At 44.3% G+C, this 26,711-nt stretch overlaps 1 protein-coding gene across 1 annotated transcript in view; it reads right to left on the bottom strand.

Moving 5' to 3' along the window:
- Nucleotides 1–352: 352 nt before the first annotated feature.
- The window catches only part of GCM1 (glial cells missing transcription factor 1), a 160,767-nt gene continuing 134,408 nt past the window's right edge, over nt 353–26,711 (bottom strand). The window contains exon 6 of the mRNA XM_075341510.1: nt 353–892. Within this exon, the coding sequence (XP_075197625.1) occupies nt 353–892 (540 nt within the window). The remainder of the gene's footprint in view (nt 893–26,711) is intronic.

Raw genomic sequence — 26,711 nt, 5'->3', positions numbered from 1 at the left:
ACCCTGCAGTATATAATCCGTATATTTGGTTTATAAGACGCACCCCCTACTTTCCCCCAAAATTTGGGGGAACAAAAGTGCGTCTTATAAAGCGAAAAATACGGTACATTATTTCCGAAAGAAATCAAGTTATCATACATTGTTCTCTAATTTTGATCTCCAGTGTAGTTATACTTACATTTATAAAATTTAAATTTTAAAAGTACCCAACATATAAATGGTCTTGAAACTATATTTACACTATTTGGAAACCTTTATATTCTTTCAATTATTTGTCTCTGTGAGGGTTTCCATTTAGTAGTCCAGAACATTTCTTTGTCATGTAAAACACCTTAATCCTTCTGATTCAGTTCTATAAAGGTGGAGATAGTTGAGAAGTGCAGTATCTGTACATATATGACTCCTCCTGGTTGTGGTTATACAAAGCAGGTAGGTCATCATCTACATTGAAATTCAAGTTGACCACACAATCTTTAGCTGTAGAATCCAAAACTAAGGAAGGCTCCGGGTTTGGGTATTGGGAATTATGTATAGGTGACATTACCCAGGCCAGATTCTCCAATGGGTGTGCATAATTGAAATCTGAGCCATTTACTTCATGATTTGTATTCCCCGCCTGCTGGTCTTCATCGCTTTGTAGATCAAAATCCATAGCAGAAGCAAGCCAGTCTTCTTCATTGTACTCTTCACTCTCATTAAAGCTGCTACTTCGAGGATTTTTACTCCACTCCAAATCATTTACATTTTCAGTATAGTAGTTTTTCATCATGTGCTCATTTGTTGACTGATCCATTTCTATGTCATTTAAGTGAAGGAAAGGAGGACAGCTCTGCTGACCTAAGGCTATGCTTGCTAGGTCTTCATGGTTCTTTATCTCTCCCGAGAAAGGGACCTAGAGAAGAAAAGAAAATCAATGCATTACTTTCTTCAGAGACTTGAGGAAGGTAGTTCTTTTGGAAGTACTTCATTTATCAATGATAGTTGTAAAAACAAAATTCACATGATTGTGTTATGGGTAAATATAGTTGCTGATGGTGATATCCCACAGTATAATAATGGATAAAATTCTGTAATATGATAGTTTGCTTGGCAATACTATTCCTTCATGAAGGAGTCAATACATCCAGAATATACACATACCAACTATTCCATTTTGCAATCCAAACTACATAGTGGTCATACAGCTTAGTGGACATGGCCCCTATCTAATACTACTAGAAAGCGAGCCTGCTATTGCTGCAATTTAAAAATGCTCACCTTGATAAAAACTTCTTTAAAGGGAATCTCTCAGCACAAAGTGATTGATCAAAACAAGCTCAGGTACTCAATGCACACCCAGCATCGTCATGCAGTTCAGTACACATTCTCAACTATTCGCTTTGCATCTATCAGGAAGATAGATGGAAATCCAGTAGATGGAAAGGGGCAATGAACTGTCCGCATACAGCAGGGATTCATTGAGCCTCTGTGCTTGGTTTGAATAGTCATTTTATTCTGACAGACTCTCTTTAATGTGTATCAACACTGGTTTCCTGCCAACACTATCAAGCAGTTGAAAAAAAAAAGTGACTATATAGTATTAGAAAACTTGAATACATTATCAAAGCATATGAAGCTTTCCTGAGAAGTACCATTGAGATTAGGACTGTAAGGTTAGATTTAAAGAAAATTCCCATCTTGAAGTATTTTTGGCAAATTCACAGTATATGGGAAGGACGGGCGTTGACATGACCTGTTTGCCGATACAATGCCGCCACCAATTGTTGTATCTGCATTTACAAATAAATCAGAAGTGATTACTGTTATGATTCAGGGACCGGGGAGGATCAAATAATGCGGAATCCCAAACAGGTAATAGAGTGGCTGGAAACTTAACGGACTGCAGACCTAATCCTAACACACAATTAACAATAGTCGTGGGGCGTGCCTACGATGACCTGGACGCCTCGACAAAGCCGGAGAACTAAATAATCTCACAAATAGAAATATAAGAAAGCTAATCTGCCTCGGAGTAGTCCCCAAAGATAGATAGATAGCCCCCCACATGCAAAGGCTACGGTGATATAGAAAAACAGAATACAAAGCCAGAAAGGACAGATTTCAGCAAAGGTGAGACCCAAACTATCTTTATAGAAAAGGATAGGAAAGAGCAACTGTCTGCAGCCATAAAAAACCCCAATAAATACCAGCACTACTGATATGGAAAAATCCTGAGGTTACTAAACCTCTCCCCACTCAGATGTTACTGGGATCCAAAAACAGTAATACAGATGAGGGACTGAATAATACCAGGCATGACAAAACACAAATCTTGCAGAATCATGGAGCTAAGTATACAGACACTCCCAGCAGGGAATGATCCCATTCCACCACAAACTCCACACAGACAAATTAGGAATCATGCATAGTATCAAAGCAGAACAACAACAAAAGGTGGTAAAAAAACAGCAGAGGTACAAGACCACTTATCTGAGGGAAGTTCTGGAAGAGAGCAGAGCTGGTTACAGAATGTCCTTAACACACAGGAGCAATTGACCACCGGCAAGTAACAAGAGAAAGCTACTAAGTTAAATAGCCGAATCTGACCGTGATTGCCAGTCCTCTGCAGGTGTGTCACTTTCATTCCACACATCAACTGCATCGCCAGCACTGACCACAAGAGGGAGCTCCAAACTGGAAAATGTATTCACAATAGATTACCCCTTTTAATACCATGTTTTGATGTAAAGAATGGTTAGACGGGTGAAAAAGCATTTAAACTTGGGTCTGCAAGAAGGAGAGTGGTTGTATAAAAAGGGTTAAAAAAAGTGAGCTATAGTTGAGTCTAAGAGTGGCCTGGGACTAGAAAGAAAAATAGGGAGGTGGGTGTGAATAGATGTAGTTCTTGGAAAAAGAAATGATTGAATAATATTAAATGTCTGCTAGCAAATAAAATTCAGGAATTGTAGATTTACATTAGACATCGATAATGATGTAGTGGATAATATAGAAATCTGGCTGGAGTAGAACCATGACTGGGCAATAGATCAGAAGATCTACACTATATCCAAAAATGGTTGGAAAGATAAAAGCTAAGGAATGGTCTTTAGATTAAAACCTCTGGAGAATGATGAACTGTGGTCTACATGGGTAAATATCAATGGTGCTGCCAATAACAAGTTATTGGAGTTTGCTATCCTAACACAGCAAAAACAGGTTGAGAATAAAATGTTGCAACAAATGTAAAATAAAGTAAATAATAGTCTTCTGATTGCGCTAAAAGCGGTGTTCTTCAAACAACAATTCAAGACAATTATTTTTCTTGGTTGATGAACTAACCAGAGGAGATGACTTGCTTGATTTGAACCAGTAAAACAGAACAGATTCAATATATTTGCAGGTCCATGAGCACTTCGGCAGCAGTTACCATAATATGGTAAGCTTAATGCCTTAACGACCGAGCCACTTTGTTTATGAACAAGCCTCACACTTCTTTATATCTGACAAGTGTCTTTGAGGTGATAACTCTGGAATGCTTCTATATATCACAATGATTCTGAGATTTTTTTTGGTAGTACGTTGTACTTTGTTACTGGTAAATTTACATAGATAAGTTTTTCATTTTTGTGAAAATATCTGAAATTTGAAGAAAATTTAGAAGAAATAGAGATTTTCAAACTCTGAATGCTTTTAGGCTTAAACCAGATAGTTATACCACACAAAATAGTTTTAATATTTCTCATGTCTACTTTGTCTGCATAATATCCTTTTATTTCATTACAATTAGTGTAAAAGTCCGGTTCCACATGGGTTCAAAAGAACCTGAGCACCAACCCTGGGCCCGGAGATCTCATGGAACTCTGGGTAAGAAAAAATAAAAATCAAAGAAAATTAAAGAAAATAAGAATAAAGCAAGTGCTTTATACTTACCGGTTTCTGCATGGCTGTAACTCTGATTCCGGGCTGCTCACTCTAGTTCTGGGGCCGCTCATTATCATCAGGCATATAGACTGCTTTCCCCACCCCTTGCAGTCCTGGCGTCTCTGGTTGCAATCAGATAGCGCCCCTAGGCTGTGTGACAGCGTGTCTGACTGCAACCAATCAAAGGCGCTTTGTATGTCTATATTGATGTAAAAATAATGAAAAATTGGCATAGGGTCCCACCATATTATGATGCCCTGCACAGATAAAGCATCCGGCTACATGCTGCAGCCCCTAGCCATGCACTTATCTTGGCTGTTTATGAAAATAAGAGGAACCACATGTGGCTTTTTTTTTAATATTTAATAAATTTTTAAAAAAGGCATGCAGACTCAATTTTGATACCCAGACATAATAAAGCCAACCACCAGGAGCTGATATTCTCAGGCTGGGGAGGCCCATGGTTATTTGGGCCTTCCCAGCCTAAAAATAGCACCCTTCAACCATCCAGGATTGTCGCGTGTATTAGATGCAACAATCCTGGAACCTTACCCGGCTCATCCCGATTGACCTGTTGTGATCCCTTTGCACACTCAAGCTCATTGTTACTAAGCCATTATACTAGCAAACACTGAGGAAAGTTAGTGGCATCCTAAAAGTGGCAGTTGGACTTCCATTAGTGTCCCACTGGTGCAAATCTATTTGCAGCACCTCTGCATTGCACACTCAAGCTCACTTTTACTAAGCTATTATACTAGCAAACACTGAGGAAAGTTAGTGGCATCCTAAAAGTGGCAGTTGGACTTCCATTAGTGTCCCACTGGTGCAAATCTATTTGCAGCACCTCTGCATTGCACATTCAAGCTCATTGTTACTAAGCCATTATACTAGCAAACACTGAGGAAAGTTAGTGGCATCCTAAAAGTGGCAGTTGGACTTCCATTAGTGTCCCACTGGTGCAAATCTATTTGCAGCACCTCTGCATTGCACACTCAAGCTCATTGTTACAAAGCCATTATACTAGCAAACACTGAGGAAATTTAGTGGCATCCTAAAAGTGGCTGTTGGACTTCCATTAGTGTCCCGCTGGTGCAAATCTATTTGTAGCACCTCTGCATTGCACATTCAAGCTCATTGTTACTAAGCCATTATACTAGCAAACACTGAGGAAAGTTAGTGGCATCCTAAAAGTGGCAGTTGACTTCCATTATTGTCCCACTGGTGCAAATCTATTTGCAGCACCTCTGCATTGCACACCCAAGCTCATTGTTACTAAGCCATTATACTAGCAAACACTGAGGAAAGTTAGTGGCATCCTACAAGTGGCAGTTGGACCTCCATTAGTGTCCCACTGGTGCAAATCTATTTGCAGCACCTCTGCATTGCACACCCAAGCTCATTGTTACTAAGCCATTATACTAGCAAACACTGAGGAAAGTTAGTGGCATCCTAAAAGTGGCAGTTGGACTTCCATTAGTGTCCCACTGGTGCAAATCTATTTGCAGCACCTCTGCATTGCACACTCAAGCTCACTTTTACTAAGCTATTATACTAGCAAACACTGAGGAAAGTTAGTGGCATCCTAAAAGTGGCAGTTGGACTTCCATTAGTGTCCCACTGGTGCAAATCTATTTGCAGCACCTCTGCATTGCACACCCAAGCTCATTGTTACAAAGCCATTATACTAGCAAACACTGAGGAAAGTTAGTGGCATCCTAAAAGTGGCAGTTGGACTTCCATTAGTGTCCCACTGGTGCAAATCTATTTGCAGCACCTCTGCATTGCACACTCAAACTCACTTTTACTAAGCTATTATACTAGCAAACTGTGCTGCCATTTTAAGGGCCATAGTTTCATTGTCCGTGATAGTTATTGTTGTTTATTCTGCTGTCAATAAAGGTAGACCACCTCTGCAATCTACACCACCTCTCAATTTTTACTACCACATTTTAAGTGGACATTCTTTTCGCTAGCAAAATGAGTGGCAAAATGACAGATGCTGGTGGAAAGGGGAACAGGCGTGTTGGAAAAGGAAAAAAAAGTTTGTGTCCGTGGGGAAGGTGGCAAAGCTCCATTAATATCTGCTGAAGATAGGCCATCTACCAGCAAAAGTAAGATGTCTACTACTTTCTACTTTCCGTGGACAATCGGATGTGCTCCCTTTTTTACGAACACGAACAACTGGAACAAAGGTAGATGTTGCCCAAAAAAAGAAAATGCTTGAATGGATCTCAAGTGGTCCAACAAGTGCCCTCTCCTCCACCTCAACTACCGCATCCAAAAAACACCAGTCCTCTGAGTTGTCATCCCAATCACACTTGCTTTCTCCCAGCTCTCAAGTCTCCATCCGCCCTGCACAGTATGGTGGAGAAAAGATGGCTGAGTCTGCAGAGCTGTTCAGTCACATGATAGCATGGGAATCAGATGTCTGCTCCAAAGCTACAGTGAGTACAGACCAGGAAATGGTCTGCAGTGATGCCCAGAACCTTTGTGACTCAGATTCAGGCCGTGAGGAACAACTTTCTGAGCATAATGTTGACCCTTATTCACCAACTGTAACACCTGTTGTTATAGACAATGAGGAACATACTGATGACGATGAGACGCAGATACCAGATTGGGATGACAACTTAAATATTCGGTCAGGGCAAAAAGAGGCTCGGTCTGAGGGTGAGGGGAGTGCAAACACAACAATTGATGAGGAAGTTCTAGATCCAACCTACTGTCAACCCACAGTCAGGCACTCGAGGAGGTCAACAGAGGCGGTGGGGGAGGATGCAACTGACGACGAAGTTCCCTTGCGCCTTCCTGGACAAAGGAGGACTACTGGTAGCACGTCTACAACTGCATCCTCAGCCACCACTCTGCCTCTGGGCACTAGTCGGGGGGGCTCAGCAGGTCGCATGCCCTCTAAGCCTTGCCTAGCCTGGTCCTTTTTTGACCTTGCAAAGGATCGCCCAAATCATGTGATCTGTAAAATTTGTCGGGAATCTGTTAGTAGAGGAAAAAACCTCAGCAGTTTGACAACTTCTTCCATGAATCGTCACATGAATAAATATCATATGTCCCAGTGGGAAGCTCACCGTGCTGCAATGCGGCCTAGCGGAGCGGACCATCCACTGCCTGCCCTTTCCAGTGCATCCGCGCGCTCTTCATCTTCTAGGACTGTGGGAACAGCTGTCACACCTGGTTTTCCACGCACAACTTCCACCACTGTAACCGCAACAGGCATTTTGCTTCGTAGGTCGTCAGTTGGTTTGGAAGGGGAAACAAGTACGTGTGTACAGCTCTCTCAGACATCAATAGCACCAACGTTGGATGAAAGCAACATCATGTCTCCGCCTGCACTTTCCTCACAAACCTGCATTTTTCCAGGGACACCCTACTCACCACCGTCTCCACACAGCAGCCAGATCTCTGTCCCTCAGATGTGGACAAATAAAAGGCCATTTCCTGCGACTCATGACAAAGCTAAGAGGTTGACTTTATCCCTCTGTAAGCTCTTGGCTACCGAAATGCTGCCTTTCCGCCTGGTGGACACACAGGATTTTAGAGACCTTATGTCTGTCACTGTGCCCCAGTACCAGATGCCCAGTCGCCACTACTTCTCTAAGAAAGGTGTGCCTGCGCTACACCAGCATATCGCACACAACATCACCGCTTCCTTGAGAAACTCTGCGTGGGAAAGTGTGCATTTCACCACAGATACTTGGACCAGTAAGCATGGACAGGGACGTTACCTGTCGCTGACTGGGCACTGGGTAACTATGGTGATAGATGGTGAAGGGTCTGCTGCACAAGTCTTGCCGTCCCCACGACTTGTGCGTCAATCCTCTGTCTGTCCAAGTTCCCCCACTGCTTCTGCCTCCTCAACCTCGTCTGGGTCCTCCACCTCCGTCCCAAGCCTGCCTGGTCAGTCCACCAGCGTTGTAACTGCGCGGAAGGAATACGCACATCTCATTACTATGCTGGCAGCAGAGCGCAACGGCATCAGGCGGTCTTTGTCTTGAAATGTCTTGGAACTAAGAGTCACACAGCAACTGAGTTGTGGGCAGCTCTGGAGACTGTTTGGTAAATGGTTGTCTCCACTCAACCTGCAGCCTGGTAAGGCCGTGTGCGACAATGCTGCAAACCTGGGTACGGCCCTTCGCCTGGGCAAGGTGACACACGTGCCTTGTATGGCTCACGTGTTGAACCTTGTCGTCCAGCAATTTTTAACACACTATCCCGGCCTAGATGGCCTTCTGACCAGGGCACGAAAACTGTCTGCTCACTTCCGCCGTTCAACCGCCGTAGCTGAGCGACTTGCATCGCTCCAGAAGTTTCAGAAGCCTGAAATGCGATGTGACGACACGCTGGAATTCGACTCTCCACATGTTACAGCGACTGTGGCAGCACCGCCGAGCCCTGGTGCAATACGTCATGACGTATAGCCTGGGCCAACGAGATGCAGAGGTGGGGAAGATCACCCTGATGGAGTGGTCTCAGATCAAGGACCTATGCACCCTTCTTCACAGTTTCGACATGGCGACGAATATGTTTAGCGCTGACAATGCCATTATCAGCATGACAATTCCAGTCATTTACATGCTGGAGCACACGATAAACACTATTCGGAGTCAGGGGGTGGGACAACAGGAAGGGGAGGAAGTACAGGAGGAGTCATATGCGCAAGGGACAACAACATCACCAAGGTCCAGACGTTCATCATCACCATGGTGGCAGGCATGGGACCATGTGGGACAGGGATCAACAAGGGTGCATGGTAGCAGGCAAAATGTTGAGGAAGGTGCAGGAGAACATGAAGAACTGGAGGACGAACTGTCCATGGACATGGAAGACTCAGCGAATGATGGAGACCTTGGTCAAATTTCAGTTGAAAGAGGTTAGGGGGAAATGTCAGAGGAAGAAAGAACGGTTAACACCTCTATGCCACAAACACAGCGTGGACTTGGTCCGCATGGCTGCGCCAGACACAAGAGCGCCTTCTTGCTGCACTACCTCCAACATGACCCTTGTATTGTCAAAATTAGAAGTGATGATGAGTACTGGCTTGCCACACTATTACATCCCTGGTACAAGTCCAAATTTTGTGACATAATTCCAGCCATAGAAAGGGACGCACGTATGCAGGAGTATCAGCAAACACTGTTACTCGATCTTAACTCGGCTTTTCCACAAAACACCAGTGGTGCAGGGAGTGAATCTCCCAGTTGTAACTCGACAAACATGGGACGGTCTTGTGATCTTTAACAGTCTAACCGTACCAGCAGCACCGTATCTGGTGCTGGTAACAGCAATTTTATTGAATCTTTTCATAATTTTTTTAGACCATCCTTTGCAAGGCCACCAGAGACAACAAGTCTGACACATGGTCAACGGCTGGAGAGGATGATACAGGAGTATCTCCAAATGAACATCGATGCCATGACTTTGCAACTGGAGCCTTGCTCATTTTGGGCTTCAAATCTTGAAAAATGGGCAGAGCTCTCCACTTACGCCTTGGAGATCTTGTCGTGTCCAGCTGCCAGCGTTGTCTCTGAATGTGTCTTCAGTGCTGCTGGGTGTGTGCTGACAGATAAACGCAAGCGTCTGTCCAGTGACAATGTGGACAGACTAACGTTCATCAAAATGAACAAGTCATGGATCCACAAGGAATTTACTTATTTATGTTGAATGTTGTTGATGCAAATCTACCTGTGAAGTGTACAACTAGGGCGGCACAAGTGCTGCCACTGATGGGGTGGGTGTCTGTGTGGCCCAATTTTTGGAAAAAAGGGAGACTCCGCTTGGAGTAACCCTTGCTTGCTGTGTTTTTAAAAAGGAGCCAAGATGAACATGTCATGGTTCAGGAAAGACTTTGCTACCTACCCCGGGGTCATCCTGGGAAGGGTTAAGGATGGCGTCATTTTGAATGTTGTTGATGCAAATCTACCTGTGAAGTGTACAACTAGGACACAAGTGCTGCCACTGATGGGGTGGGTGTCTGTGTGGCCCAATTTTTGGAAAAAAGGGAGACTCCGCTTGGAGTAACCCTTGCTTGCTGTGTTTTTAAAAAGGAGCCAAGATGAACATGTCATGGTTCAGGAAAGACTTTGCTACCTACCCCGGGGTCATCCTGGGAAGGGTTAAGGATGGCGTAATTTTGAATGTTGTTGATGCAAATCTACCTGTGAAGTGTACAACTAGGGCACAAGTGCTGCCACTGATGGGGTGGGTGTCTGTGTGGCCCAATTTCTGGAAAAAAGGGAGACTCCGCTTGGAGTAACCCTTGCTTGCTGTGTTTTTAAAAAGGAGCCAAGATGAACAAGTCATGGTTCAGCAAAGACTTTGCTACCTACCCCGGGGTCATCCTGGGAAGGGTTAAGGATGGCGTAATTTTGAATGTTGTTGATGCAAATCTACCTGTGAAGTGTACAACTAGGGCACAAGTGCTGCCACTGATGGGGTGGGTGTCTGTGTGGCCCAATTTTTGGAAAAAGGGGAGACTCCGCTTGGAGTAAAGGGGGCTTTACACGCTACGATATCGTTAATGTTTTATCGGCGGGTTCAAGTTGTTAGTGACGCACATCCGGCGTCATTAATGATATCGCAGCGTGTGACACTGACCAGCGACCTTAAGCGACCTCAAAAATGGTGAAAGTCGTTCACCATGGAGAGGTCGTCCCAAACTCAAAAATCGGTAAGGGTTGTTTCTCCAGGTGGTTCATCGCTCATGCGGCAGCACACATCGCTATGTGTGACACCGCAGGAGCAAGGAACGTCTCCTTACCTGCCGCCGGCCACAATGCGGAAGGAAGAAGGTGGGCGGGATGTTACGTCCTGCTCATCTCCGCCCCTCCGCTTTGATTGGCCGGCCGCTTAGTGACGTTGTGGTGACGTCGCTGTGATGCCGAATGTCCCTCCCCCTTGAAGGAGGGATTGTTCGGCAGTCACAGCGACGACGATGACCAGGTAAGTATGTGTGACGCTGCCGTAGCGATAATGTTCGCTACGGCAGCGATCACAAACAATCGCATGCGCGACGGGGGCGGGTACTTACATGCTTGCTATCGCTACAAATTGCTAGCGATATCGCTACCGTGTAAAGCCCCCTTAACCCTTGCTTGCAGTGTTTCTAAAAATGATCCAAGATGAACAGATCTGGGATCAGCAAAGACTTTGCTACCTACCCCGGTGCCATCCTGGGGACAGTTAAGGCTGGCGTATTTTTGAATGTGCTTGATGCAAATCTACCAGTCCAGTTTGCAACTGGGGCACAAGTGCTGCTACTGAAGTGGTGTCTGTGGGGCCCAATATTTGGAAAAAAGGGAGACTCTGCTTGGAGTCCCCTTGCGGTGTTATACATGATTTTAGAAGGGCATGCCACGCCTATATCTGTGTCTCGTCCTCTTTTTCCTCGTTAAGCTGTTTCGTTTTCGCATGAGAATTTGTTCTTGTCACTTTCCCATGTGTTTGTGTTGTGTTATGAGTTGTTTGTCACCTTTTGGACACCTTTGAGGGTGTTTTCTAGGTGTTTTTATGTGTTTGTGATTGCCTCCCATTGTTTCCTATGCGGTTCGAGTGGTTCGCCGAACCGGTTCGCCGAACCGAACTCAAACGAGACCTTCGTTCGGCGAACCGAACTCGAGCCGAACTGCGGTCGGTTCGCTCATCTCTAATCAGAGCCCACCGCAGAGAAAACAAAGACACATTCCCTACAACCACCATCAAATGCAGGACAGGAAATTCCAATACAGAGCCTGCTTATGTTATGATCAGTGCAGGCAGACAGTCACACTTGCTAATGAACAATTGACCATGGCATTTGATTGGCAATCATCTGGCTACTCCTTGCCCACTGAATTCCTATGCAAATACCAAGGCTAAACTTAATTTTTCACGTTGAGAGTTAGAAAAATTGACTTTGTTAAACTTAGCAGAAAGGCGTCTCAGAAGTTATCTGTTTTACTTATAATTACAATTGGTCAATACAAAGGATTTATTCCTTTTAAGCACTACTACTTACATGTGGAGGAAAGGTGATTCTGGCAGGTAAATAGGAAAGGATTCTTTACAGTTAGAGTAGTTAAACTATCAAATGCCCAACTTTAAGAAGTAGTAATGGCAGATATTGTATCAGCTTTTATAAATGGTCTTCATCCTTATTTTGTAACAAAATAACAAATAGTATTGGAGATTAGAACTAATCTAGCAATAGATATTATACTTTACAAGGCTAGGTTTACACCACACGTCAGTGGCTTCATTGGGACTTTTGTCTGAAACTCTGAAAAATGGAACTCGGGTGTAGCCGTCAAAGGGTTCATTGACTTTAATGAAGCCGATAGTCACTTTGTGCTCTGTTTATAAAAAAATGTGATTAACTGTGTTTTTGTGTCCACCTGAAAAAGAGAGATGGTTAAAGGGAACCTGTCAGGTGCAATATGCACCCAGAGCCACGAGCAGTTCTGGGTGCATATTGCTAATCCCTGCCTAACCATCCCTGCATTTAGTAGCATAGATAAAGAGATCTTTAGAAAAAGTGTTTCTAAAGATCTTTTACCGTATGCTAATGAGCAAGGGCAGTAGCCTCCTGGGCATTGCTTCCCTTGCTAGTTGCCCCCATTAGCATGTTAGTACATCCCTGTGGGTGTGCTAACACTCTAATGAATGTGCAGTGTCAGAGGATGATTTCACGCACCTCTCCGGCACCATCGCGTTTGACAGGGGATTTTGGCTCAGTGCGCCTGACCCCGGAGTTTGGGTCATGCGCACTATGAAGCTGGGTGTACGCGTCCTGGCTTCAAACTGAAGTAGTGCGCATGACCAAAACTCCGGGGTCATGCGCACTGAGCCAAAATCCCCTGTCAGACACGATGGCAGTGGAGAGGTGAGTAAGATCATCCTCTGAAGCTACGCATTCATTAGCATGTTAGCACGCCCACAGGGGCGTACTAACAATGCTAATGGGGGTGACTAACAAAGGGAAGCAACGCCCTTGGGACTAGTCCCTGTGCTCATTAGCATCCGATAAAAGATCTTTAGAAATATTTTTTCTAAAGATCTCTTTATTTATGCTAGTGTATACAGCAGAGGTCCCCAACTCCAGTCCTCAAGGCCCACCAACAGTGCAGGTTTTTGGGATTTCCTTAGTATTGCACAGGTGTTAATGTAATTACCTGCCCAGGTGCTGGTTCCAACAGCAGTGCAATGCTAAGGAAATCCTGAAAACATGCACTGTTGGTGGGCCTTGAGGACTGGAGTTGGGAAACCCTGGTATACAGGATCGGTTTGGCAGGGATTAGCAATATGCACCCAGAACTGCTCGTGGTTCTGGGTGCATATTGCACCTTTAACCAGATGGTTAGCCATCTGTTTCATGAAAGTCAATGGCCCAGTTGGTGGATACATTTGATGGAACCCCAACAGAGATACTGACTTGTGGCTCAAATGTGATATGAACCTAATTGAATGAGAAAGGCTGAACTTGATAGACCTGTGACTTTTTCAATTTATGTAACTGTCTAATTTGTTGAGAGTAAACAAAATACTTGATGTAAAGAGATCCTTAGGCTAGACAAAGCTGCAACAGTCAACTCCTGAAAAATGTCAGTTTTCTGTGCAAGCCACGTAGAACTAAGTAATCATCTTTATAACCCATTTTCTTTTTTGTTCACATTTATGAGTCCTAAACTGTTATGAGTAATGATATTGGTAGATACAAACAAATAGAAGCTGAGCACTGTTGTAAAAAGCTGTAGAGCAAGTTGTCATGGCTTTTTTGTGTATGTTGCAATGGAAGTGTCCTCCAGAAAAGTAGGTAAAGTCTGTTTTAGCCTAAGGCATACTTCAAAGCATGCATGGTAGTCAGTGGAATGTAAAAATTCTGCCAACCTACTAAATGAGATGTTAAAACAGAGAAAGTACAAGTGCACTAACACTGATATTTAAATCATTTAATAAAGATGTCACTGTAGGCCACATTGTCACTGTGGAAGGATTGTAGCCCTGTGGCATGGTTGTGTCATACAAATGGGTAAGGACACTGACCAGATTCAATAGCACTGTGCTTTTGATTCTCTGCATAAGCACTGTAAAAAAAATGTATGTATATACATACATATATTCTGTATATACAAATATTCTAATACACATACATTCCAAACCATGTTTATTTGCAAATTCCCCACCCTCTGTGTATTACAGCTTCCATTCTTTTTGGGAGACTTGCTTTCAGTTTCTCAATAAAATCTGAAGGAGGTATTTTTCTTTATTTCTGTCTCCACAAACCAGTCTGAAAGAGACCCTGGCATCAGATTTGTCCCTTGTAAGCTGTGGCCATCAGCAGTAAGCCCTTAAATACAGCATTCTAGAATACTCTATATAAGTGCCTAGGCCGCTCTATATAACATAAAAAACATATTTTATTATACTCACCTGCGAGGCACGTCGGATGGGCGTCTCTGGTCTCGGTCAGGTGACTCCTCTCTTCTTGCGCTCACCATCCTTCTTTCCTACTCTGTCTGGATGACGCAAACTACATCATCCATGCAGAGGCCTCCATTGAGCTTCTACTCATGTGCACTTCTTTCTGCCCTGCTGAAGACAGAGCAAAGTACTGTAATACGCATCCGCGGGCAGTCTTTGACCTTTCCCTGAGCCTGCACATTGTAGTAGTTTGCTCTGCCCTCAGTAGCGCGGAGAGAAGGGCGCGTGAGCAGGATCGCAATGGAGGCCTCCGTATGGATGACATACTGTAGGATGCGTCATCCACATGGAGCTGGTAAGGAGAACAGTGATGAAAGGAAGAGAGGAGGCGTTGGACCGAGACCAGCAACTCCCATCGGACCCAACTGCATCGCGTGTGAGTATAATAAAAGGTGTTTTTTATGTTATACTAAGTGGCCTGGGCAGTTATATACAGCATTCTAGAATGCTATATATAAGAGCTTACTGGTGGTGGCCACAGTTTATAAGGGACAAATTTTGTGACACGTTCCCTTGAAGACCTTTGTACACTTTATATACAAGTCAACTTAAAGGGAACCAAACATCAGGATTTTCGTGTATAAGCTGCAGCCAGTGCAGTACTGGCACTATCATGCACAGTGTGTACATACCATCAGGGGGCAGCTCGGGTGTTTAGGCAGTGAAATACAACTTTATAAAGTTTGAAATTTCGTGCACTTTTTGATTGACGTGTGCACCTCTGCAGATAATGTCCGGGCGGGTTATGGAGGAGTTCCCCGCCCCCCCACCAGCCTGTTCCTCCCTCTCTCCTGATGTCCGGGCGGGTTATGCACGTGTTCCCCGCCCCCCCGCACCGCCTGTTCCTCCCTCCCTCCCTCTGGCTGTATGTAAATATCTAATCTTCAGAAACATGGCGCTGGAGTGGGCCTCTGCGCATAGCGCTTATCTCCGGCGCCATGTTTCTGAAGCCCCCGCATTACACAACTTGGTGTCTGAGAGGGCGGCGCCACCACAGCGATGTCACACCGGCTGGTGTGTTGGCCCGGTGTCCTGGGGCGGCACGATACAGGAGCAGCAGGTAATCGCGTCCTCCGGTCAGCTGTTCTGTCCTGTTCTAATCGCGCGCGCTCCCGCGGTCACAACGGGCTGTGAAGAAACGAGGGTGCATGCGCCGCCCTCTCAGACACCAAGTTGTGTAATGCGGGGGCTTCAGAAACATGGCGCCGGAGATAAGCGCTATGCGCAGAGGCCCACTCCGGCGCCATGTTTCTGAAGATTAGATATTTACATACAGCCAGAGGGAGGGAGGTAGAAACAGGCAGTGCGGGGGGGCGGGGAACACGTGCATAACCCGCCCGGACATCAGGAGAGAGGGAGGAACAGGCTGGTGGGGGGGCGGGGAACTCCTGCATAACCCGCCCGGACATTATCTGCAGAGGTGCACACGTCAATCAAAAAGTGCACGAAATTTCAAACTTTATAAAGTTGTATTTCATGCCTAAACACCCGAGCTGCACCCTAATGGTATGTACACACTGTGCATGATAGTGCCAGTACTGCACTCGCTGCAGCTTATACACGAAAATCCTGATGTTTGGTTCCCTTTAAGTTGTCTAGAAAAAAATATGAAAAAGAAAAATCAGACGGACAACATTTTTTATGGGCACGTTATAAAATCTTAATAAATCCAAAGATTTTAACTTTTAGAAGTCTATAGTCCAGAATAATATGAATCCTGTAGCACCGGCGTCCCTGCAATACTCTGCCTCTGCCAAGCAGGAATGCCAACTCACTCACTGCTGCAGCCAGACAGCACCTTGCCTTGCCTCTTCAAGGTCCTCCAAGTGGGTCTCTCCTACCTATTGCTCCCAGGGCCTGTGCACACCACACAAGCCTCCCGGGAGTGCACTTAAGGCGCGTGCGCACCTTGCCTCCTCTTAAGCGGCTGGTGTCCTTTTACCAAGAAGTGCCTCTCAGCCTATAGCTGAGAGGCAATAGGCATTTATGGCATTCTCCCACTAGGGGAGGTGCATGAGCAACATAGTCAGACAGCTAATACCAATCTAGCTAGTTAGTTGTCAGATCCCGCTTGTCCACTGCCCGCTGTGTCCCATGTATGTCAGTATCTGCCATGCCATCCGTACCTGCCCTCATCTGCCATCCTGTCTGTAACAGCCATTGTGCCTGCACCTGTCATACTTGTGTTTGTTCGTACCCTGAGTGTCAGCTGCCATAGTTCTGAACACTGACCTGGGAGTGGCACTTGGTGTTTACCCGGTAGTCACTTACTCAAGCCCCTCCCATGTCAAGGTAAACCCGGGTTCCCCCTGTTGTCCTTTGGGCTCATTCCTGCTCACCACCTCATCACTGGTGTGTGTGTTACAGTTTTCTTACATTATGGATTTTGCTGACTCCGAGGCTGTGCCTCTGTCCGAACTATACTGTGAGATGTCATTCATGTGGGAACAAATCCTGACCCATCTATGGTCCGTGAAGGTTCACCTGAATGCTTCAGCTCTGTCTGTATCTGGATCAGGTCTGTGTCTGTCTGCTCCACCATGTATGGATGGTGACCCAAAGCAATGTTGTGGATTCATTAACCAGTGCACCCTGAACTTCGAACTTTTGGCTCACCAGTTTTCTTCTGACTGTGCCAAAGTGGCTTCCCTGATTTCGCATCTTGGTCGAGAGACTCTTGCATGGGTCAATACCCTGTGGGAGAGTAGTGACCCAGTTACCGTTGACATACAGGAACTCTTGGAAGCCTTCTGGATTGATGTGCTGGATCGTGTCGCTTCTGCTGCGTTTTTTCTTCTGCAGTTGCGTCAAGGAGTTCAGACTGTGGGTCAGTATGTGGTTCTGTTCTGCACTCTTTTGTCTGAATTGAGATGGAATAATCACATGCTCATTGTCGCCTTTTGGGAAGGCCTATCCGGGAGGACTAAGGATGAACTGGCCGGCTGTGATATTCCCGCTAAGTTGGATAATCTGATTTTATTGACTACCCAGGTCTATCGCAGATTCCAGGAATGTTTCATGGAGGAATCACATGAAAGGAAACCTATGTATCTGGCTCCATCCTTTCAGAGGCTGCCGGTTTCCCAGTTTCCAGTTCCCGCTCTTACTCCTGAACCCAGGGCTGCCACTAGGAATTTCAGGGCCCCATACTGGCAAAAGTTCGGGGCCCACTTGAGGCTCCACCCCAGCTCCGCCTCCACCCCAGCTCCGCCTCCACCCCGCAAATCTTCCACAGTCCCACCGCCACTCTTGGAAAAACTTCACTTCTGCACTACCACCTCACCAATCACACATTAACCCTTCACATTGAACACCATATCACACACGCAGCCATCAGATTTTGTTTTGGCCAAAAGATTTTTTAAAGGGAACCTGTCACATAGAATATGCTTTCTGACCTATCAGCAGACGCATGTGTGCCCTAATTACATCTCCCTACCCATCCCTGTGTTGTAAAATTGGGTAATATGAAAGTAATAAAAAACGTTTTATTACTTCCATATTCCCTATGTAAATAGCAGGATCTCTGGCCCCATGGGCGTCACATTGCCCTTTGATTGCCGTCACCCCGCGCTTCGGCACCAACGGCCACTACTCTCCTCATCATCCTCCCTGGGGCCCCGCTCCACCTGTGGGGAGCAGAACCATTCTTGCTGCAACACCATCCGCCCCGGAGGACAGCGACAGCAGCGGCGGCTAATCCTTGGCAATGTATCACAAGTGGTGTCACAAAACTATCATCCTCATCATTCCCCCACCATCATCCAAATCCCCTTTTATTGTACACCTCAGGGCCACGAAGCCAGGCAGGACCACCTGTGACATCCGTGACCCGACATCACCGGCCCGGCGACGAGTGCATTTAACCCCTGCGCCATGGGTGCGAGAGATATAGAGATAGAGAGTGGGGGATCACAGCCAGTGGGGGGGATCACAGCAGGTGGGGGGGATCACAGCAGATGGAGGAAGGTGGGAGAGGGAGCAGCAGCTATGGGAAAAGCGGTGGCAGATGGAGGGGAGGCAGCAGATGGGTTCGGTGGCGGTGGATCAGGGGCAGTGACTGCTGCAGCCGGCAGCTGAAGGGTGGGGGCTGGGGCAATGGCGGCAGCTGAAAAGGAGACAGTGTCTATAACTTACCGATCGCTCTCCTTAGCTTCCACAGACGCCGGATAAAGCTGAGGGGAGCGGTCACCGGCCCCAGATCCACAGTGATTGGAGAGATCAATCACAAGGCTGGTCTCTCCAATCAGAGCTGGGGGCGGGTGAAAAAGATGTCACCCAGCTCCAGACAATGATCAGGGCTATAGCTGCACTGATCATGGCTGGATTTCAATGTTTCAGCCATTTTCAATGGCTAAAACATTACAGTGGCTGTGATTGGCTGACGAACGCCGCTCAGCCACAGCCTCCTTAGGTCCGTGGGGGAGACACCACCCCTCCTGAGGTCAGGCAGAGGGCCCCTCCTCCCTGAATCTAAGGTAATTGCTTTGCAAAGCGATTGCAGCCACCGGGGCTTCGGGGCCACAATTCGCCATGACGTACTGGGAATTTGACATGGGTCCTTAAGTACCAGGGACCTATGAGGTACCCAGTACGTCATAGGTCGCTAAGGGGTTAACACGTTTTCAGGCTCTAGGTGCCCGCTCCCACTTGGGGCCCCTGTGCGAGTGCAGGTGGTGCACCGCGATATGTCTGCCTGTGCAACGTCCCCGCCCCCTGCCCATGGGGCCCGGTGAGCAGAGGAATGAAAGGGGAGGAGCCCGGGCTGTCAGCCGGGCCCCCCTCTTTTCACCGGGCCCGATACAGGAGTTACACTAGTAATGCTCTGATTTCGGCCCTGCCTGAACTTATGCAGCTTGATTGTATCAAGATGTCCAAGCAACGACAGGACCATCGCCAAACCATCAGTCTGTGTTTCTACTGTAGAACACTTCATCCATGCTTGTCCTGTGAGACCAGGACCCTCTTGTCTTGGGCCCATAGGAGGGGCCTCCCTCGGTAAATACAGTCTCTTTGTTGACTCTGTCCATGTCCATATTGTATGGCGGAATTCAGTTCTCTGAGACAAGCCACCTTGATTTCGGATTTGCTGGGAACTTTATTCAACAGTCTTTGATAGATCGTTACCACATTCCCATCTGACACCTCCAGAATCCCTTGTCTGTGTCGTCAGATGATGGAGTACTCTTGTTCGAGCCTGTACGCTTTGTTTCTAAACCTGTAGAGCTGCACATCGGGACGTCGCATTCAGAGAGGATATCCATCCTGGTACTTCCAAACATGTCTTGCCCACTTCTTCTGGATCTGCCTTGGCTCCATACTCTTGAGCCGGTTTTGGACTGGAGGGTTCAGTGCGCTTCGGTCTCTGGCTTGTGTTCTCCATACGGAGGATGCATGCGTATCTGCAGCAAACAATTGACATGCTGCGGCTTGGAAAGCTGCACTGCAGGTCAGTGTTTGCTGCAGAAAAAACAAGCACAGTGGGCACAGGATTTCTAGAAATCCCATCCACTGTGCTTGTACTGTATAACGCAGCGTTTCGGATGTAGCAAAAACACGCTACATCCAAAACGCTGCAAACACTGATCATGGGAACGCACCCTTACACTTCTAACAGACGTCATGTGCATGTACTGCTTTTTACAATCTAAGTATTCCCACATACACTTGATGATGCTAAAGTTGGTAGTCTGTGGAGACCAGTCAATTGTTCTGATGACAACAACATGTTCTCTAGTCTTATAAGTAAGTCATTATTCTCACCAGAAGTAACTAGTAGTTATAACTTTGTTTGAGACTACTTTCATGTCATATGTAGCCAAATGTTACTTCTATAGATCTAATTTTTACATTTCTTTCCGTTATATAACCTCTCTTCAGACCTCAGAGGTCAAATTCAAAGTGAAAAATGTTCAACATTTTTTTTCAGATCTATAATGATCTATTGCCACACAATGAAGAGAAGCACTTACAGATTTTAGCATTTCTTTTTATAGAACTGGAGTAGGATTTTTTTTTTTTTACCTTTTAGTATCATAATGCACTATTATGCATGCAGTGGTTTATCTGGGGAGCCGGCTCCATCCAGAGTAGGTGCCAACCGCTGCTGTTAACCATTGAAATGCTGCTATCAGTAACTTACAGTGGCATTTAAATGGCTCAGTCCTTGTAAAGGTTACATTCTGGCGCCAATCAGTGACTGTCATTTTCACTATATGCTACAATTGCAGGTTCAGGTTCCCAAAATGAGTTAAAATAAAAGGTAGTCGCACCCCCAAAACTAGATTCAACTATTTAAACCTTCATACAGGGAACTTGCCCCTCTAACAAATATATTTGTACTGTACATGTTAGTAAATTTGTTTTCAAGAAAAAAATGTTTCTTACCTATGTAAGAAGAGGGGGTTTTGGTATACTCTTGGTGTGGCCAATGTTTCAATGCCCCACCCAATTATAATATTCCATTTCTCTCCTCATGGTGATTGACAATGCTCTCTTTGGAGTGCTGCCTGACCTAACACCCCAGCTCTGCACACAGGGCCGGACTGGCCATAGGGCAATTCTGGCAAATGCCAGATGGGTCGGTGCCTGTAGCGGGCCGCTCAGTCTGCAGTCACCGCCACTCTCTTCTGCGGTGTGCACGCGCCCAGCATTAGTTTCCCTTGCGCACACTTGCACAGCTGAAAGCAGCAGGAGGCAGCGCGCTGTACTGTGCCACCCCGGCCCTCCTGTGCAATCGTGTGCACAAGGCAAACTATGCTGCCCGCGGTACACACTGCAAGGAGAGCAGCGGTTGTGGTGACCGCAGCTCCCGCCTTCCTTTTCAAATGTATTTGCGTTTGTCAAACGTAAATATATTTGATCAGTAATAGCACCGGGACTTGGACTAGGACATGTGGCTGCGTGATGACGTCAGCACCTTCACATCATCACCGTGCTGTTGTCGCCGTAGAGAGATGACGGGCAGCGCGCTCAATAGAGGAGCCGAAGATGAAAGGAGTAATCACTGTGGATGGGTGAGGAGGGGATTAGGTCACATAATGGGGGAACGTTTGTGAAAGGCACACAGCTTTGCGAGAGGCAGTGGGGAGATTTCTTTATCCAGAGGGGGTCAGTGTGTGTACGGCAGGGTGTGTGTGGATGGAGGTGCAAAATTTTGGAGTGGGGCAGTATGTGGGGGTATATTATATAAAGAGACTGTGTGTGGGAGTATATTATATAGAGAGACTGTGTGTGGGGGGTTTATTATATAGAGAGGCTGTGTGTGGGCTGGTATATTATATAGAGAGGCTGTGTGTGGGCTGGTATATTATATATAGAGGCTGTGTGTGTGGGGTATATTATATATAGAGGCTGTGTGTGGGCTGGTATATTATATAGAGAGACTGTGTGGGGGGGGTATATTATATAAAGAGGCTGTGTGTGGGCTGGATTATTATATAGAGAGACTGTGTGTGTGGGGTATATTATATAAAGAGGCTGTGTGTGGGCTGGTATATTATATATTCTGGTATGGTATATTCTCACTATGGAAACGACAAAAACCCTCACCGTGGCCCTGATCCACTCTCGCCTTGACTACTGTAACTCTCTATTAATTGGTCTCCCCCTAACTAGACTCTCTCCTCTACAGTCCATCCTTAATGCAACAGCCAGGGTCACCTATCTGGCTAACCGCTACTCTGATGCCTCTGCTCTGTGCCAGTCATTGCACTGGCTGCTCATATATCATAGGATACAATTCAAACTGCTTGTTCTCACCCACAAAGCTCTCCACAGTGCGGCACCCCCCTACATCTCCACCCTACTCTCTGTCTATCACCCCACCCGTTCTCTACGCTCTGCAAGCGACTTTCGACTAACATCCACACTAATTCGAACCTCCCACTCCCGGATCCAAGACTTCTTCCGAGCTGCACCAACCCTCTGGAACGCTCTACCCCAAGAAGTTAGGACAATTCCCAACTTACTCAGCTTCAGACGCACCCTAAAGACGCATCTTTTTAGGGCGGCCTATCCCTAATCAGATTCGATTTACATAGTCCCTCTACAACTTCTCACAACATAACTCCACATCAAACTCCATGACACCCAAAGGCATCTCAAGGCTCTGGCCCACTGGTTGAGGAAACCATTATCTATCCCCCATGTCCGTGAGATGGCTGGATTGTCATTGTAAATAAACACTTGAACCTTGCCTCTCCCCCCCATCTCATTGTAGATTGTAAGCTCTCACGAGCAGGGTTGTGTTTTTTCTTTTTTCCTCTAAATATTGTATTTCTATAACTGTTACTTGTTTGTATATGATCCTCCTGATTTGTAAAGTGCTGCGGAATATGTTGGCGCTAGAAATAAAGATTATTATTATTATTATATAGAGAGACTGTGTGTGGGGGGTATATTATATAGAGAGGCTGTGTGTGGGCTGGTATATTATATAGAGAGGCTGTGTGTGGGCTGATATATTATATATAGAGGCTGTGTGTGGGGATATATTATATATAGAGGCTGTGTGTGGGGGGTATATTATATAGAGAGGCTGTGTGTGGGGGGTATATTATATAGAGAGGCTGTGTGTGGGGGGTATATTATATAGAGAGGCTGTGTGTGGGCTGGTATATTATATAGAGAGGCTGTGTGTGGGGGGTATATTATATAGAGAGGCTGTGTGTGGGCTGATATATTATATATAGAGGCTGTGTGTGGGGGGTATATTATATATAGAGGCTGTGTGTGGGCTGGTATATTATATAGAGAGACTGTGTGTGTGGGGTATATTATATATAGAGGCTGTGTGTGGGGGTATATTATATAGAGAGGCTGTGTGTGGGCTGGTATATTATACACAGAAGCTATATGTTGGCTGGTATATTATATAAAGAGGCTGCGTGTGGGGGGTATATTATCTAGAGAGGCTGTGTGTGGTGGGGGTATATTATATAGAGGGGCAGTGTGGGGGATATTTTGAAGAGCGGCAGTGTGTGAGATATTTTGGATAAGAGCAGTGTGTATATGGGTGGAGATATTTTGTGACGGAAGCACAGCAATTATTTATTCAGGGGTGCAGGATGTAAGATATTTATATTTAGGGATCAGAATAATGATACTTTTATTTTTAAAGTTTTTTTATTCACAAAATTTGCCAGAATTAATATAATTTCCACACCTAAGTGGTAAAGCTTCAACAATACAGCTAAACACAATAATCTGATATAGTATCTCAAATCATAAGAAGCTCAGGAAAATCCATTTAATGTTTAAAATTCAGATTTGTATTGAAAAATATATCATAAAAATTATTTTAACTCCACACTATAAACGCAGGACATGGAAAGGTCATATATATTTATACATGAGCAAAAATTATATACGGTATATATATATATATATATATATATATAGTGATAATATCAGGTCATAAGCAAGCGACTATATATGTCAGAATAGTATAAAATGTTTCAGCATACATCAATAAACACAGTTTATCCATAGGACATAACTGTAAAATTAGCGCTCATTAAATACCAAGAATACCAATTTCAATCACATAGTTTTTTACAAAAAAAACATTCATATTGCTTATTTAACCTGGGACTTGAAGTTCTTCAGGTGCAAAATGGTGGGGCCATATCATAAAATCCACCAAACCATTTACCTGTTATATACAAACTGCCTATGTTGTTTTAATAATGAATAGCACTAAATATAGCAATGCTAGGAAGTACTCACAGAGACCATATGATCCACGTCCTGCAACCCCAACACGTGTTTCGCCACTTCTTCTTCGGGGGGCGTATGTTAGGGTGGAGGGCAGTGGTCTTTTATAGTGTGCTGCTCATTATGATGAATTACGCTCACCGGGTTTGTACGGCGCATCATCAGAGAGCCGGAGCTGCTGATTGGAAAACTGACTTCAGCTCGGCGGCAGTGAGACGCACACTGCGTTTCATTCGTCACATGACAACGGAGGCAGTGTGGAATCAATATTCGCAGCCGAGTAGATTCAACAATTAGTATTAGGAGATGATTCAACTATATATGGATTATGCAAAGATTCTTCATATTTCATGATTTTTTTAGTATATACCAGATGATTGAAATTACATCAAATTCATTTATACAAAACATATTTTATATAACATAATATCATTAATAATTAATTTCACAGAAAAATTACATTAGACATATAAATAATTTTTTATACATATATAAATAAAATTCATAAAATTCATAATACCCATTAATTATTAAATAATTAAAAACCTGTGAGGATGAAATACAACTGAAACCAATACCTAGACACTTCAAGAGAGAACATGGCTGTAATCCCCATTTGTTCAAATTTAGGGGAATTGATGTGGTAGACATGGGTTTCAGGGGAGGAGATGTGACGAAACATTGGCCCGTGTGGAGAGTAGGTGGATATTTAGACTGGGAACCTTGAGTCCTCAGGGCCTAAATGAAAATATGGGATTTGGGGCCTTTTTGTAAGTTCTAGATATAACATTTAGTATGTTTTTAAGGGAGGGTTCTGGGGTTTTAACTCATGTTTGTTTTACTGTGGTTTTAACTATATAATTTTTCATTCTATTTAGAATTAATTTTGTCCTCTATATATCAGTTTTGGAGAAGATTCGAGTTTTGGCGGAAACAGTTTCGTCTTTTGGACACGTGATCTTCTGTATCCTTTGTGTTTCTATGGTGTACGCTGGCCCCATGTGTTGCCCCTGCCACCCCCCTTTTTTTGGGGGGGTGCGCACGGACAGCACATGGGGCTAGTTGATTATGGATGTATTGATTATATCTTTATAAAAACTACCGGATTTTTCATGGAAATGATTTTGTCACTAATTCATTTATCACATTTATTGACACATATGTATATATTTTTTATATAATTAATTTATTATATTTATATTTTTCATTATACTTTTACATGAGAATAATTATGTCACTAATATTGCGTCCTATTACTCATTGCACAGTTTAGTACAGCATCATGTCACTTTATTGGCGTTTCATATCATATGTTTGTCATTCACTTTTATTATAACACCATAATTCATGTATCACAAACACTTCACGTCAACAACCAGTATTATAATAACACTAGCATATTTTATTTTTATAGTTAATATTCACATATATTACACAATTATTTATTAATTAATGAGTATTATGAATTTTATATATGTATAAAAAATTATTTATATGTCTAATGTAATTTTTCTGTGAAATGAATTATTAATGATATTATGTTACATAAAATACATTTTGTATAAATTAATTTGATGTAATTTCAATCATCTGGTATATACTAAAAAAATCATGAAATATGAAGAATCTTTGCATAATCTTTGCTATAGTTGAATCACCTCCTAATATTGAATATGAGATTTATTTGAATATTGTTAAAAATCATGTATAAAGAGCTGCTTTTTCCGATGGTGTGCGCATGTCAGTGTCGGTGTGCGCATGTCAGAAGAGTCCTGGGCTGCGACTTCTACTCGGCTGCGAATATTGATTCCACACTGCCTCAGTTGTCATGTGACGAATGGAACACAGTGTGCGTCTCACTGCCGCCGAGCAGAAGTCAGTTTTCCATTCAGCAGCTCCGGCTCTCTGATGATGCGCTGTACAAACTCGGTGAGCGTAATTAATCGTAATGAGCAGCACACTATAAAAGACCACTGCCCTCCACCCTAACATATGCCCCCCGAAGAAGAAGTGGCGAAACACGTGTTGGGGTTGCAGGACGTGGATCATATGGTCTCTGTGAGTACTTCCTAGCATTGCTGTATTTAGCACTATTCATTACAACATCGGCAGTTTGTATATAACAGGTAAATGGTTTGGTGGATTTTATGATATGGCCCCACCATTTTGTACCTGAAGAACTTCAAGTCCCAGGTTAAATAAGCAATATGAATGTTTTTTGTAAAAATCTATGTGATTGAAATTGGTATTTTTGGTATTTAATCAGTGCTAATTTTACAGTTATGCCCTATGGATAAACTGTTTTATTGATGTATGCTGAAACATTTTATAATACTATTCTGACATATATAGTCGCTTGCTTATGACCTGATATTATCACTGTCTATATATATAATTTTTGCTTATGTATAAATATATATGATCTTTCCATGTCCTGGGCTTATAGTGTGGAATTAAAATAATTTTTCTGATATATTTTCAATAAAAATCTGAATTTTAAACATTAAATGGATTTTCCTGAGCTTCTTTTATTTTTAAAGGTACAGTGTCGGGAAGTGCTGCTGAAGAGCAAAGAGGGAGGTCTTCAGAGACGAGCTGTGGGCATGAAATCTCATGATGGCATC

Source organism: Anomaloglossus baeobatrachus, chromosome 3 (assembly GCF_048569485.1).
Source record: "Anomaloglossus baeobatrachus isolate aAnoBae1 chromosome 3, aAnoBae1.hap1, whole genome shotgun sequence".
In the NCBI taxonomy this organism is placed as follows: Eukaryota; Metazoa; Chordata; class Amphibia; order Anura; family Aromobatidae; genus Anomaloglossus; species Anomaloglossus baeobatrachus.
Note: the sequence above shows the minus strand (reverse complement) of the source record. Positions and strands in the feature narration are given on the sequence as shown.